The 16293-nt window shown below is 34.5% G+C and overlaps 1 protein-coding gene across 50 annotated transcripts; it reads right to left on the bottom strand.

Annotated features, from left to right (window-relative positions):
• Positions 1–285: 285 nt before the first annotated feature.
• LOC127246140 (uncharacterized) lies at positions 286–15434 on the bottom strand. Of its 50 annotated transcripts, none has more exons than XR_007837607.1 (38): positions 15240–15434; positions 15070–15141; positions 14021–14984; positions 13697–13889; positions 13507–13608; positions 13315–13414; positions 13122–13229; positions 12949–13027; positions 12483–12876; positions 12200–12388; positions 12006–12109; positions 11487–11909; positions 11282–11384; positions 10717–11186; positions 10565–10634; positions 10343–10496; positions 9441–10259; positions 9151–9359; positions 8971–9069; positions 8508–8779; positions 7933–8427; positions 7683–7778; positions 6722–7400; positions 6278–6642; positions 5642–6124; positions 5408–5570; positions 5247–5306; positions 5140–5170; positions 4983–5045; positions 4837–4903; positions 4681–4743; positions 4543–4609; positions 4387–4449; positions 4249–4315; positions 4087–4157; positions 3931–3993; positions 892–1456; positions 286–547 (listed from the first exon to the last, which is right to left on the bottom strand). XR_007837607.1 is itself a non-coding variant. In XM_051267379.1 (4 exons), the coding sequence occupies exons 1-4, from the start codon at positions 15391–15393 to the stop codon at positions 13852–13854; spliced, it is 306 nt and encodes a 101-aa protein (XP_051123336.1). In that variant the 5' UTR covers positions 15394–15434; the 3' UTR covers positions 13696–13851. The 50 variants fall into 50 exon arrangements, 1 of the variants encoding a protein (XP_051123336.1); XR_007837605.1 differs by having other exon boundaries at positions 5140–5306; positions 6278–6403; positions 6477–6642; XR_007837610.1 differs by having other exon boundaries at positions 5140–5306; positions 11487–11737; positions 11864–11909.
• Positions 15435–16293: the final 859 nt, after the last annotated feature.

The raw sequence follows: 16293 nt of genomic DNA, 5'->3' as shown, positions 1-16293 counted from the left end.
TTATATTAACATAAATCAAATATTATATGTCTCTATATCTTATGTTGTTATCACCGTACTGAAGTAAAATTGCTCATTTGCCAAGATCTCCGGTCAATGGATTCGAAAATCCATTGGTAAGTGATGTCCAAAAAGCTTGTATATTTTTATAAGGTTTAATTATCATCTCGGATCATTTAAAATATCATATCAAACACTATTTTAATTTAAATCCTTATTATATCCAAACCTCAAACCTAAGTTCGAACTTTACAGAAATGACACTTCCCGAAGAAGGCGGGTTCATTACACTCATATGTCGAACTTGAAGTCGACCGTTGCTTTATGTCGAAAAAATTAAGTTCATATTAGGCATCGTCCTCGTCTCAACATGAAAGTCAAAAATAGCTCAAAGTACCGTGAAAATTTATTCAAGACAACAATGGCACATAAAAAACATGGGACACTTTAAAAATCAACTGCGACGTGTAGTCCACGAGAATACCTCCGATCACCACAAGCGCAAGCGGTAGTCCGTCGCATTGCTTGGCGATCAGCCTCCCGATACCTTATTACAACACAATATAATGCAACTTGAAGCATAAGAAATGAAGAATCGACAACAACAAGATGAGAAAATAAACACCGGTAAAACATACAAATAGCACATCTCTTTATTTCACACCACTTGTGTAAAATAAAGACACGAGTTGTCCATTCATATTTATAACTTCTTTTGAATGAATGAAAATAGTAAAAATAGTAGTTTAAATTGAGACCGAGGAATACGTGTTATTAGTTAATATGCTCTATTTGTATTGTGTACTGTATGTTAGCATACGATACAACACTGTACTGAATTTTAAAATTCAGCACAGTAACCGCAGCCTAAGAACAAAGATTCCGACATACCTTTCAACTTGTCGGGGCAACAATTGAGCTTCCCAAACACTTCGCACTGCAAAAGATCCCAACTTTCAACCTCAGTGAGAAACCGTAGATTGTGCGGATTTCTACTAGGATTCGCATGAGTCCCGACATTTTTTGTCCGACTCGTTATCGAAACCTTGCTATTTTTCCTTTCCTTGGGCAAAGCCAGCTTGCTATCGTTCCACGCTTGAACGTCCCAAACATCGTCCATCACTAGCAAAAATTTTCTTGTTCGAGGTAGGTTCGGACAGCCTGAGCCAAGTGGAGATCAGTGTTTCCAGACATGTCTAGATCGGTGTACCCTTTAAGGATCTTGAGCAAGACATCTCTTCGATTGAAATCCTGCGAAACGTAAATCCATATGCGCATCGGGAATTCTTACTGGATCCCCTTATCCTGGAAAATCTTCCACGGTCGTCTTGCCCAAACCGGGCATCCCGATGATGGACACAATGTCGAGCTCCTCGGTTTCTTCCTTGAGGTAGCCCTTGACCGTTGCCTCCTCGTCTTCGAAACCTACTACGTTGTCTTGCCTTATCAACTGAATCTGTGTCAAGAGTAACAACATTGCAATATGATAGAAATTTTTAGGCTTTCTTATATAGGAGCTTTTGAATTTTTTAACACTATTCATTGATAATAAAACCTTTGAAAAAAAAAGAAATCACATCTAATATTAATTTTTTTATTTTTCAAAACTCCATCAAATCCTAAAACAAAGTATTATCTCATAAATTATCTTGTTCTTTTAGCATTCTTTTTTTTTTTTTACTCATTTATATCTTTTACTATCAGTTTAAAAAAATACTTCATCCGTCCGTTAAAATTAAATTACCTAAAAAAACAAGGTAAGGTTAATTAAACCGTTAAAAAAAAATTAATTTGATTTATATAAAATTTTATTTTATAATTTGATTACATTATATAATTTAAAAATATCATAACTAATTTTTAACTATAAAATACGTTAGTATAATTTATGTATAATTAAATACATATAAAATAATATATAATATTAAGGATATACTAATTTTATAATTTTTTTTTTTTAAAAAAACAAACATATTTTCTTCCCTCCAAATTCCCCCAATTTTGAAGGGAATCAAAATAAGTACATTTTATATTCTTTCCCCTCCATTCTCCTCAATCCAAACAAACCCTAAATATCGATAGTTATAATTTTTTTTCATTTTTTGGGGATCAAATTGATGTGTTTCTATTGTGGTTGAATCAAGAACAACATGGTAAGGTTAGAGGGATAACACATGGGGTTAGAGCCGCAAGATTTAGAGGCCAAATTCGGCAACAATCGGTATGTAATTATCTTTCAATTTGTTTATGTAATGAATTTGACCGAGCTATTACAATAATTTTAGGTGAACTTGGTTTTAATGGTTTTTTTTTTCTTGGGTGTGTGTGCGAGTGAATGCTCTCATTTTTTTTTCGTTATGCATGATGAGAATGTGCTTTGCGTGTTTATTTTTCATTTTACTATATGAGCATATGCATAAATTTTGTTGGTAAAAAAAATAGTAGATTCCCACACTGTTTTATTTTACATGTTTAGCATAGGTTATCGTTATTTTTTATATTTTATTCTAGTTTCTTTCCAGCTCTAGAAGTCACATATTTTCAAATTTATGTTACATCATCTCACAGTGTATTATTTGTTGAGGGCCAATGTGCCCCAAATACTTATAGATGATGCAATTGCTTGCACATATATATATATATATATATTTAAGTATGCGTTTGAAAGCATGTAAAAACATTATTTGTGTTATAATTCTATATTTTGAGGAAAAGTGTACTAAAAAATTGTATATCTTTTATTATTATGCATGCCTTATCAATTGAGTAGATGTGCTAAAAGTTTCTATTTTGTTTTAATTCGTGTCTAATATGGATAGACAGGGTCACTAAAAATTTACGTCTTTCTTCGGACTATGGTGGTTGCTTTTGTTGGATGCATTTGTTTCGAATTTGTATTTTTGCGTATTTATTTTAATTGTGTGATATATGTATCCAATATTTGTGATTTTGCTTTAATTACGTGTTTGATATCAATAAAAGTTTGTATATTTGTTAGACTACGTGACCTAAAGGTTGGATATGTAATTTTTTGTATTTGTGGTTATTGTTGCATATTTATTTTAAGTGTGTGTAATTTTTTGTGATTATACATGCCTTATATGTTGGGGTAGACTCACGCAATACTTTTATTTTTGTTTTAATTATGTGTTTGATATTGTTTGGAGTAAACACAGTAAAAATAAAACTTTTCAATTTTATTCGAACTATGTGGATGATTTTTTTTTAAGATTGCATATTTGTTTGAATTTTTTATATTTGTGGTGGTGGTTGTGTATTTATTTTTTGTTGTATGTTTTGAGGGCAAGTGTACTTAAAATATTGTACACCTTTTTTATATGATTGTGCATGTCTTATCTATTTATCTTTTATTATTGTGAATTTTTTATGGTTGTTGCGTATGTATTACAATTGTACGTTTATTACTTGGAGTCCCTGAAAGCGAGGTAGACACGGTAACAGTATATATTTGTATTTTTATTTGAACTTGCTTTTTGTTGGGGGCATGTATTTGTTTGAAATGTGTAGTTTTTTATATTTGTGGTGATGCGTATTTATTTTAATGTATATTAATTGGAGTGCCTTGAAAGCTTGTATTGTATGTTTTGATGGCAAGTATACTCAAAACATTGTATATCTTTTATAATTGTGCATGTCTTACCTATTGGGGTAGTTGTACCCGATGTATGTAATTTTGTTTTAGTTACATGTTTGATTATCATTTGGGGTAGATACGGTAGAAGTAAAATTTTGTATTTTTTATTCAAACTATATTAATTTGGAATATGTGCTTGTTTATATTTGTGGTTGTCGTGTATTTATTTTAATTGTGTTCTTATTATTTGGGTAATAAGATTAGTCGTGTGCTTATTGTATGTTTTGATGACAAGTGTACTAATGATCCCAACAAAAAGAAAGAAAATTACGTACCAATTCTTGTCGGATTTGGCCTCTAATCCTTCCCTCTACTCACGATGATGTTCTTGATTCAACCTCAATAAAGAGAAAACACATCAGTTTGATCCAAACAAAATGAAAAAATTATAATACTATTGAGTCTCAACAAAATGAAAGAAAGTTACGTACCAATTCTTATCACATGATTGGTCCGTATGCCTCTTGCCCCTTTAACATCACAATGTCGTTCTTGATTCAACCTCAATAGAGAGAGAACACATCAATTTGATTCCGGGGAAAAAAAAAAAATAATACTATTTAGTCTCAACAAAATAAAAGAAAGTTGCCTACCAATTCTTATCATGATTGGTATGTATGCCTTGCCCTTTTAACATCACAATGTTGTTCTTGATTCGACCTCAATAAAGAGAAAACAAAATGAAAAATCTAGCACTACTGATCCCAACAAAAAGAAAGAAAATTACGTACCAATTCTTGTCGGATTTGGCCTCTAATCTTTCCCTCTACTCATGATGTTGTTCTTGATTCAACCTAAATAGAGAGAAAACACATCAGTTTAATTCCAACAAAATAAAAAAATTATAATACTATTGAGCCTTGACAAAATAAAAGAAAGTTACGTACCAATTCTTATCACGATTGGTATGTATGCCTTGCCCTTTTAATATCACAATGTTGTTTTTGATTCAACCTCAATAAAGAGAAAACAAAATGAAAAATCAAGCACTATTGATCCCAACAAAAAGAAAGAAAATTACGTACCAATTCTTGTTGAATTTGGCCTCTAATCTTTCCCTCTACTCATGATGTTGTTCTTGATTCAACCTAAATAGAGAGAAAACACATCAGTTTAATTCCAACAAAATTAAAAAATTATAATACTATTGAGTTTCGACAAAATAAAAGAAAGTTACGTACCAATTCTTATCATGATTGGTCCGTATGCCTTGCCCTTTTAACATCACAATGTTGTTCTTGATTCAACCTCAATAGCTCAATAGAGAGAAAACAAAATGAAAAATCTGGCACTATTGATCCCAACAAAAAGAAAGAAAATTACGTACCAATTCTTGTCGGATTTGGCCTCTAATCCTTCCCTCTACTCACGATGATATTCTTGATTCAACCTCAATAGAGAGAAAACACATCAGTTTGATCCAAACAAAATGAAAAAAATTATAATACTATTGAGTTTCAACAGAATAAAAGAAAGTTACTTACCAATTCTTATCATGATTGTTCTTGATTCAACCTCACGAGAGTGAAAACACATCAATTTGATATCATGCATCAATTTAATCTCAACAAAATGAAAGAAAGTTATGTACCAATTCTCATCGGGTTTGGTTTATTAGCCTTGCCCCTCACGATGTTGTTCTTGATTCAACCTCAATAGAGAGAAAACACATAAATTCAGCCCAACAAAATGAAAAAGCTATAATACTATTGAGCATAAATTTAATCTCGACAATTAAAGAAAGTTACATACCAATTCTCATGAGATTTATCGTAAAAGTGTGAGCATCTTCAGCTGCAGGATTGCAGCTTTAAGAAGGATCGATCACAGAAGATCGTCACTGCTGAAAGATTCAAGAACCTCACTGTCATTATCATCATCGTCTTCCTCGCTTTCAGTATATGTTCGAATCCACCTGCAGAGTGACCCGTCAATATTACAATTGATTAATAAACCAAAAAAATAGCAGCACCAAGCTACACCAACCTGAAGTTCGGTCAATATATGTGCAATAGCATCAACCTAAAAGCACTCGGGCATGTAAGAGCACGAAGACAATCAAGAGCTGCAGGGGATGTCACCATTCGAGGTTGGAGAAGCTGAAGAAGAACCATTATACCATGCCTTGAACGAACAGCTTCTCTAGCTTGACGATATCCTTGTCCAAGCATGAGATCCTGCGATCTCCAACTAAACCAGAAGCAACTAATGAAGCAGATGCCTGTGATGATGAAGTGTTACCTGTGATGATGAAGTGTTACCAACAGATGATGGCATAGGTGTCAGTTCCCCAGTTTGATCCCTTGATTCATTCTGATTTGGACCACGCTCTGGGACATTCCTCTCTGAATTTCTGTCCCTGGAGTTTATAGCAGATTGATTTCCAGCTTGGGTAGAAGAAGCTTGCTGACCTTGCATTAGACTTGGCTTATTGCTTATTCGGCACAAATTCAACGCTGGTTCAACAATCTACAATTTTGACAATGAAAATTTTCAAAGTTAATTGAGGCATGCAACTAAAATAAATACGCTAAAACACAAATTCCAAACAAGCTTGCTTTGTTGTGTATGGGCACCAGGCTGTACAGATTTTTCAAGGAACTACAAGCAGCAGAGAATGACCTTGGTTTCTTCTTTGAGGACAAAGTGCAAGGCTCACTTCTCAAGCTGGAATACGTTTGGTCTATCCAACAAGAATCCACAAGTTGCTCATTCAGATGGCCATTGCATTTGTATTGATGACAACTCCTGCCCAGATGCGTGTTGTGCTAAAGATGATGGAGCAGCCAATGGTGATAACTTAGCAAAGATGCAGTCTCACCTAATCCAGATGCTCATGGATAAGCTTCTCAAGCTGGAATGGCTATTGCATTTGTACTGATGACAACTCCTGCCCAGATGCGTGTTGTGCTAAAGATGATGGAGCAGCCAAGGATGGCATTGGTGATAGCCTAATCCAGATAATTGAAGGTGCTCATGGATAAGCCCTGAAGTTGGTGTTGATCAGAAGAAAATTAAACAAAAAACCATGATCCATATATCTAGGAAGGAATGATTATCAAATACCTAGAATGATAAGAAACTGGAGTAGCAGCAGCAGTGGCTGCTCCTCTTTCAATGGTCTCAAAGTGGGGGTCGCTGCATCACTAGCTGCTAAAGTACTCGGCATGTAAGAGCACGAAGACAATCAAGAGCTGCAGGGGATGTCACCATTCAAACCAGCCCAGCACAACCTGCTCGAGCACCTAAATCTCCAACTAAACCGGAAGCAACTAGCAGATGCCTGTGATGATGACCAACAGATGATGGCATCAGTTTCCCAGTTCGGTCCCTTGATTCAACTGATTCGGACCACGCTCGCATGCACCAATTCTATTCAATGCAAAGTGATGTAACTTCACAATTTGCTGCTGCATCCACATGTAGAGGATATTCGTAAATCATGAGTCTGTGAATAATATATTTGTCTTCTTGTTTCTGCTGCAGAGAGTCTAGGAATAATTTAGCAACTACGCCAGGGATCCACGGGAACTTTTGCAATATCCGAATAGTTGACAGCATCCACAATGCAAAAAGCAGAAAAAAGAGGGTGCTTCACACGGCGTGCATTGAATGCTGAAGTGACATCCTCTAGATTTCGCCTGAGGATTGCATATATAACATCACCACTGGCATTAAATGTTATCACCGACCGCCTGATCTAATGATGGCTCCGGAGATCCCACACCTCAGAGTTTATGACTACCTATTTCAAAGTAGAGGAAAAATAATCGAACTTAAGCATAAGCTAATATCGAAAATGTTTGTTCATATCAAGGAGTTTCTTACCATTTTAAATTTAAAACTTATTATCCAATGTTATAACTTGTATTTCCAGATTGGATCACATTATATATAATCGAGGTAGATAGCCAAGAGGTCATTCAGCCAAATATATTCAGGAGTAATACTTGCTAAAGTGTGCACATATTTATGCCAAGTTTCCTCTTGAAATCTAATAATAACATGAAGAAATTAGAGCGCATACCAATAAGCTCACTTGAGTTAAGTCGGCCGCCATCTATTTTGGTCACCACTGGCAGTTTGGCTCCCACTCGGATGAGCTCTGATAACTTTTCCCAACCTAAAAAATTAAATAAATAAAAGAATATTAGAAATCTTATAGCTATGGGTGTGCACTTGCCATTTCACCATTTGAAAAGGAAAAGCAGTTCATTCCCCGTCAATTTTACAATTGATTAATAACCAAAAAAATAGCAGCACCAAGCTACACCAACCTGAAATTTGGTCAATATTGCAATAGCATCAACCTAAAAGCACTAGGCATGTAAGAGCACGAAGACAATCAAGAGCTGTAGGGGATGTCACCATTCGAGGTTGGATAACCTGAAGAAGCATGCTTTACAGGAACAGCTTCTCTAGCTTGACGATATCCTTGTTCAAGCTGAGCACCAAGCCAAGCACGAAATCCTGCGATCTCCAACTAAACCAGAAGCAACTAATGAAGCAGATGCCTGTGATGATGAAGTGTTACCAACAGATGATGGCATAGGTGTCAGTTCCCCAGTTCGAACCCTTGATCCATTCTGATTTGGACCACGCTCTGGGACATTCCTCTCTGAATTTCTGTCCCTGGAGTTTATAGCAGATTGATTTCCATGTTGGCTAGAAGAAGCTTGCTGACCTTGCATGAGACTTGGGTTATTGCTTATTGATGAAGGAGGGCACACAAGGTTTATTAACAAATTCAACGCTGATTCAACAATCTACAACTTTGACAATGAAAATTTTCAAAGTTAATTGAGGCACAAATAACTTTAAAATAAACCATACGGTTGATGTGCAACATTACCTCAGGTTCATAATAGCCATCACGATTTGCAGCATCCAAAATGACAGCTATACCAACCCGATCATTGGTCAATGTAGCATTCACAGAAGGTTTGCGGCTATAAGGAATTTAGTGTAGGGTGTTTCTTTGAGCTTAAGACTTCGCAGCATTAGTGCAAGGCATACATCTACTCCTTCTCATGGAGTACAGGACCAAGAACTTCGACATACTCCCCAAGAAACACAAGACACTGGATACAGATTTCTCTCTCAACTTCAGAAGGGAATGACCACCTGGAATAGAAAATTCAGCAAATTCATCATTACTCTCTAGTTCCATAGGCTTTGAATTCTACAAGTATCAACATATCAAATGAAAATATAGATATATAGCATAAATAACCATGTCTCAAACACAAAACGATTAAAACATATAGGAAAGTGTCATCAGTAAAAGACATCTCATGAAGCATAGGACCACCAACCTTGCAAGAGCAACTGCACTGGCAGCATCCATAACAGTGGGATGAAGATCTGGATGCAGCAACCACAATAGCTTCTTCGTCATTCGTCTTCTTGTATTCCTGCACTAAAGAAATGCACAAATAAGTTCATGAGAAACAAGCATCCAACAAGAACCTAGAGAGGTGAGAGAACCTGCTCACCTCTAATCAGCTGTCTTAACGACCTCAGCAGCAGCAGCACCTGCAGCCTTAATGGCACAGGCAGGTGCATGGGCTGTTCTTGCTTCGGCTCAGGAGCTCTGACTGCTTTCATAACCAACTCAGGAGCACTGGCAGCATCCATAACAGTGGGATGAAGATCTAGATGCAGCAACCACAATAGCTTCTTCATCATTCGTCTTCTTGTATTCCTGCACTAAAGAAATGCACAAATAAGTTCATGAGAAACAAGCATTCAACAAGAACCTAGAGAGGTGAGAGAACCTGCTCACCTCTAATCAGCTGTCTTAACGACCTCAGCAGCAGCAGCACCTGCAGCCTTAATGGCACAGGCAGGTGCATGGGCTGTTCTTGCTTCGGCTCAGGAGCTCTGACTGCTTTCATAACCAACTCAGTAATGTCTTTGGAGCCAACCTTGCATCGTTGGAAGCAATCATCAGTATCATCCCTTTCAAGGATGAAAGAATCGCCATTGTTTCTACCTAAACCTTTTTTAGCATCAAAAGCTTTTCTCGGTTCTTGACTTCTCATCGGACTTTTTTCTTTCCCATTCTGTCCCACTCCAGATCTAATGGCAGAACCTGGAGAGGCATTCTCAGAAAATCCTTCATTGGACCTACCTCTTGATCGCGATCGATACTCCTTCAAAGTCTTTTTCCCCATGAGATTTTCCACCAGTTTTTTCTTTTGACTGGCAAAGATCCCTAGTATGCCACTTCTCGTCACTATCTGCTTCAGCATCATATGCATCAACCTCAGGAGCTACACTATCAAGATGTTCCTCATCACCTCATTACACATCCCCATAAGTTTGCATATTGCCACACCTCTCATCATCTCAATCAAGGTTGTCTATAGATGTGGGATCTTTTTCACGTTCACTCTCAGTAGGATGGGCTCTGATAGTCTCAGTATCCATGTGAGAACTCTCTGTCACTTGCTTTGACCTACCCCTGCCATCCTCTTTGGCCTTTAGAGCCATGCTGGACACACTTTTGTTGTCAAACAATACCTTAGAAGCTTTTGGTTTGTGTTAATCGTACTCGTAGATATCACATTATGTAAACACATCTTCCACTAGATGACCACCACTGAAAAAGCAACATCGAAAGGAAATTATGAGAGGGGAAAAAGAAAACAGTAGTAAAGTGAAAATAAAAATCTCGGAATATACTTCTCCAAGCATGCAGCCAGCAGGCCAGTAGCATAAGTGCGCAACATTTCAGCATCTGACCCTTTCCTTGTCTCTTTGTAGTTCTTTTTTCGTTTTTTTTTTTTTCCCTTGGGTAAGTCCTGCATGTCCAACCCTCACCAGCCGTCTTCACAACCTATTTTTCAATTATTCAAATATCAGTCTCAGCTCCAAATCAACCCACTGAAAAGATGCCAATTTTACCTCCAAAATATTCTTGTTCTCTACAATCATGTCATATAGGATGTTTCTGCTTAATGAGTTCTTTTTCTTCCTGCCAATGTGAAAAAACCATATAAGATTACTGAACAAACTAACAACCAATGAGATTTAGTAAATCTAAACAAGTTACCTACTTTGTTTTCTTGTTCTCTTTCGTGACTTGTTTTCCATTTTGCCACCGGCAGGTTCTACATTTCCTTAAGGTCAACATCGGATTGGCTTTTTTTTCAATTTTTTTCTTCTCTCTTTTTTTTTTTTCATGTTTTCTTTTGTTTTTTTCTTAATTTTTTCATCTTTGTTTCCATTTTTTTCAATTTTTTTCCCCTTTTCCAGCTCTTTTCTTTTCTTTTTTTTTTTCTATTTTTCAACCTTTTTTTGTTGATCTCTTTGCAAAATAATACAGTAAGAACAACAACAAAAAAAGCACAAACTTGCAAACTGTAACACAAAATAAGGCCAACGATAAACCATCTCCCGCCCAAACACTTACGTTTTTAGCTTTGGCATCCAAAAGATGATGAATATCTCATCTCAACTTCAACAAAGTAGCAAAACCATACTTTTGATGCATATTCTTCATGTCCATCCCTCACATCTTCACAATCTGGTTTTAGACAATTAGAATATTAGTTTTATTTAAATCCAAATCAACCCACTTAAACGATACAGATATTAGAAAACCAAGCAAGCTAAATTTACCTCGACAATGTTCTTATTCTCTTCAATCAATATAGCTTGCCACTTATTTGAGTAGAAGAAGGCCGAGATAGGATGTTTCGGCTTTAACGGGTCTTTTTCCTTCCTATCAATGCAAAGGAACCATATATGATTATTAGTTTGATTCAACTCCAAATCAACCCACTTAAAAGAAGTAGAAATTAGAAAACTAAGCAAGCTAATTTACCTCCACAAAGTTCTTATTCTCTAAAATCAATGTAGCTCGACACTTGTTTTCTTTCACAGCTTTCTTTTTTTTCTATTCTTTTTTTTTATTCTCTTTCTGTTTCTTCAAATTTTTTTGCTTTTTTCTTTTTTTTTTCTTTTTTCTGTTTCTTTTCATTTTTTTTTTCAACTGTTTTTTTTATTCAGAATTTTTTTTTCTTTCTTTTTTTTCTTTTCGTTTTTTTGGGTAGGCACCGCATGTCTATTGTGGTGCTGCATTATAAAGAAAACATTAATGAGATGTAATTAAGCCAAGGATATACCATCCCCTGCCCAAAAAGCTTTGGCATCCAAAAGAGGATAAAATATCTCTTCTCAACTTCAAAAAAATAGCCATACCGTACTTTTAAGCACATTCTTCATGTCCTTTCTTCACCGGCACAATCTGGTTTTAGACAATTCAAATGTTAGTTTTATTTAACTCCAAATCAACCCACTTTAAAGATATAGATATTAGAAAACCAAGCACGCAAGTTTTTACCTCAACAATGTTCTTATTCTCTTCAATCAATGTAGCTCACCGCTTGTTCGAGTAGATGGAGTCCTGACATAGGATGTTTTGGCTTTAATATGTCATTTTCCATCCTATCCATGTAAAGGAACCATATATGATTATTAAACAAACTAACAACCAATGAGATTTAGTAAAAACTAAACAAATTAATGTATACTTACTTTAGTTTTCTTGTTTTCTTTCACGATTTCACTAATTGTCTTCCATTTTGCCCCCAACAAGTTCGCATCTCTTTGAAGTGAGCATTTGGATTGGCTTTCTTTTCTGTTTCATCTTTTCTTCTTTTTTATTTATTTTACTTTCCTTGGGTAAGTATTGCATGTCCACCCCTCACTGCCGGTCTTCAAAACCTGGTTTTAGACAATTCAAATGTTAGTTTGATTCAACTCCAAATCAACCCACTTAAAATAAATAGAAATTAGAAAACAAAGCAAGCTAATTTACCTCCACAATGTTGTTATTCTCTAAAATCAATGTAGCTCGGCACTTGTTCGAGTAGATGAAGGCCAACATAGGATGTTTCGGCCGTAATGGGTCCTTTACCTTCCTATCTGTGTAGAAGAATCATATATGATTGTATAACAAACTATCAACCAATAGGATTTAGTAAAAGTAAACAAATTCATATATACTCACCTTTTTTTCTTTTTTTCTTTCACAGCTTTCTTTTTTTTTTTTCTTTTTTTTTAAACTTTTTTGCTTTTTATCTTTCTTTTTCTTTTTTCTCTATTTTTTTTTCATTTCTGTTTTTTTAACCGTTTTTTTTTCAGAATTTTTTTTTCTTTCTTTCTTTTTTCCTTTCGTTTTTTTGGGTAGGCACTGTATGTCCATTGTGGTGCTACATTATAAAGAAAACATTAATGAGATGTAATTAAGCCAACAATAGACTACATCCTGCCCAAACACTTACCTTTTCAACTTTGGCATTCAAAAGAGGATGAATATCTTTTCTCAACTTCAAAAGAATAGCACATTCTCACCGACACAATCTGGTTTAGACAATCAAATGTTAGTGTTATCTAACTCCAAATCAACCCACTTTAAAGATATATATATTAAAAAACCAAGCAAACAAGTTTTTACCTCAACAATGTTCTTATTCTCTTCAATCAATGTAGTTCACCGTTTGTTCGAGTAGATAGAGACATGACATAGGATGTTTTGGCTTTAATATGTCCTTTTCCTTGCTATCTATGTAAAGGAACCATATATGATTATTAAACAAACTAACAACCAATAAGATATAGTAAAACTAAACAAACTAATGTATACTTACTTAGTTTTCTTGTTTTCCTTCACGACTTCATTAATTGTCTTCCATTTTGCCCCCAAATGTAAGTATTGCATGTCCAACCCTCACCGACGGTCTTCAAAACCTGGTTTTAGACAATTAAAATGTTAGTTTGTCAACTCCAAATCAATCCACTTAAAAGAAGTAGAAATTAAAAAACAAAACAAGCCAGTTTACCTCCACAATGTTCTTATTTTTTACAATTAATGCAGCTTGGCACTTGTGTGAGTAGATGAAGGCCGACATAGGATGTTTTGACCTAATGAGTTCCTTTGTTTCCTGTTGATGTAAAAGAACCATATGTTATACTAAAAAAACTAACAACCAATAGAATTTAGTGAAACTAAGCAAATTTATATATACCCACTTTGTTTTCATGTTTTCTTTCACAGCCACCAACAGGTTCGACATCTGCACTTTGATTGACTTTCTTTTTTTGCTTTTCTTTTTCTTTTTTCTCTTTTTTTTTCCTTTTTTTTCAGTTCTTTTTTTTTTCTGATCTTTTTTCTCTCGTCTTTTTGTTCATTTCTTTGAGTAGGCACTGCATTTCCATTGTGGTACTGCATTATAAAGAAAACATTAAATGAGAACCATGCATGCTTATAAACGGGTTATCTAAGTTGCAATGCATAAAAGACATGAAAAATATATATTCGTAGAAAGTATTTCAATTAAAATATAGTTAGCTTACCTTGAACAATGCACTCCAATCTTTCACCCGGCATCACAGCTAAATGGATAATAATAATGAGTGAACCAAGCTGAGCTCAACAAACCTCACCATGGGTTAGTGTATGCACTCAAGTTAAATCATAAAAATGACAATCCCATAGGCTTGCATGTCAATCATATCTCCCTCACTTAAGGGACCTAATGACAAGTATCAGGGGGTCTTTAAACAGGTGTAATGGGGCTCGGGGTATAGGTAGAAAAAAGATAATGAACGGCTAAAAGTGTCGAAACAACAATGGAAAGAATTAAAGCATATCACTTGTAAGAACTGAAATCAACATTACATTGGTAACCGTAACTCCACTCATTTTTGTTTTTTTTTTTTTTGTTTTCTTTTTTCTTTTTTGTGCTGCTTTGTTTCAGCACTTTGTTTTTTGTTTTGTTTTGTTTTTTTTTTGTTTTGTTTTGTTGGGGTCTAGCCCCTTTGTTTTATTTTCTTTTTTGTAAACATCAACAACACAATACTTTCCCTTTCTACATTTTGTACAAGAAGAATATAAATGATAGCCATCAAACTTCCACTCTTCCTTCGACACAAGGATCAATATAAGGTATAAATCCAAAAAATGGTATATTGCTAAAGGATTAATGATTAATTGAAGAATGAAAAGGTTATAAAAAGGCTCAGCAGTGTTAACTAGTGGATAAAATTTTTGGGTAGGATAATTTAAGCCAAGTAGGTATACCTAATGCCCCCATCATCTTACTTCTATCAGGTCCTCATGTGTGTTCAACATCATTTCGAGGCAAGTTCTAGAATGTCAATTTAGATCTAACATCACAATGAAAAAAAAAATATAAATATTGACTGCTCTAGGCTCAAAGTCCTCACATAGGAAGGAAATAATATATTTAGAGCTCGGCAAGGTTCAAACAGTAATGGATGGCAAGTGAAATAACAATGCATCGACATAGTTGATATCCTGGAAAGGGGAAATATAAAGTCCATGAGCCCCAAACAAGAAATTGCACCAATCTAATCCAAGATGAACAGAAAACCCAACTTACAGGGGTCCGGTGGGCAGAGCAGAGCAGAGCAGAACGAACGCGTTGGTTTTTCTCCTTTCTCTCGATCTTGTTCTGCAATCAGACGAAGAAACTTGTAAAATCGAACCGATTCGATTAAAGAAAAATGAAAAAATCGAATGAAGAAGCGGATTGAATTTAAAATGGAAAACCTAAGACGGATGATTAGGGACGACGGACTTTCTTATGGCCGCCGGCCGAAGACCGGCGTAGACGACGGAAGACAGTCTCTTCCATGATCGATTTCCTCTCTTCTTGTCTCTGGACTTTCTCTTCTCTCCATTTACATCCCTCTCTCTCTCCCATCCCTTTCTCTCTCTCGTGCTTCTTTCTAGTTTCTTCCTTACCGTTATGAAGTTCGGTTTAATTATGGTAATAATTTTTCAAATTTTTATAACTTAAAAATACTACTAGATAAAAATTATATTATTATTTTTCATATAAAAAACTATTAAATCAAATAATCGTTCGGCCTCCTTGTAATTAATTATTTTAAAATAGAATGAGATATTTTATTTATTTAATATTTTATTGATAAAATAGATAATTAATTTTTACATAAATTATTTTTATATTTGGAGTAATTATTTGTAGCCGTATTAAAACTCTAAAAATATCAATTAAATTTAGATTAAAACTTTTTATAGTAGCAAATTATTAATGTAGTTATGTAAAATATAAATTAAAATTTTAGATCAACGCCGTGTCATTTAATTAACATTGGTATTAGTTAGTTTATTTTGGTAATTAATAGTATTAATTAAGAAAAGTTATCAAATCAATTTTTTTATTTTTTAATTTGACGCAACTGTTAGAAATTTTAAATTTCAATAATGTATGGTATGTATTAGTTAGTTTCTTTTGGTAATTAGTAGTATTAATTGAGAAAAGTTTAAGTCGAGTCCGATAATATAAAATACTACCAGAATTTTTTATCTACTTGTAAGTAGTCAATCCATAGAATAAAAATTCATTCCCTAGGAGATGGTTATAATATTGGCTGAGAAAAATCAGCATAGCATTGATTTGCCTCAATCATAACATATAAAACATAAGGACAACATATGGTTTTTTATAGTGCAAGTGTATATTTATTATATTGAAGTTAATAATAACATATATTATAAAAATTTATATTATATACTATCAATTTATGTCGTATATTTATATTATATTAACATAAATCAAATATTATATGTCTCTATA

This window comes from Andrographis paniculata, unplaced genomic scaffold (assembly GCF_009805555.1).
Source record: "Andrographis paniculata isolate CXL003 unplaced genomic scaffold, ASM980555v1 Contig26END, whole genome shotgun sequence".
Lineage (NCBI taxonomy): Eukaryota > Viridiplantae > Streptophyta > Magnoliopsida > Lamiales > Acanthaceae > Andrographis > Andrographis paniculata.
The sequence above is the reverse complement of the archived record's forward strand: the minus strand, read 5'-3'. Positions and strand labels throughout refer to the sequence as shown.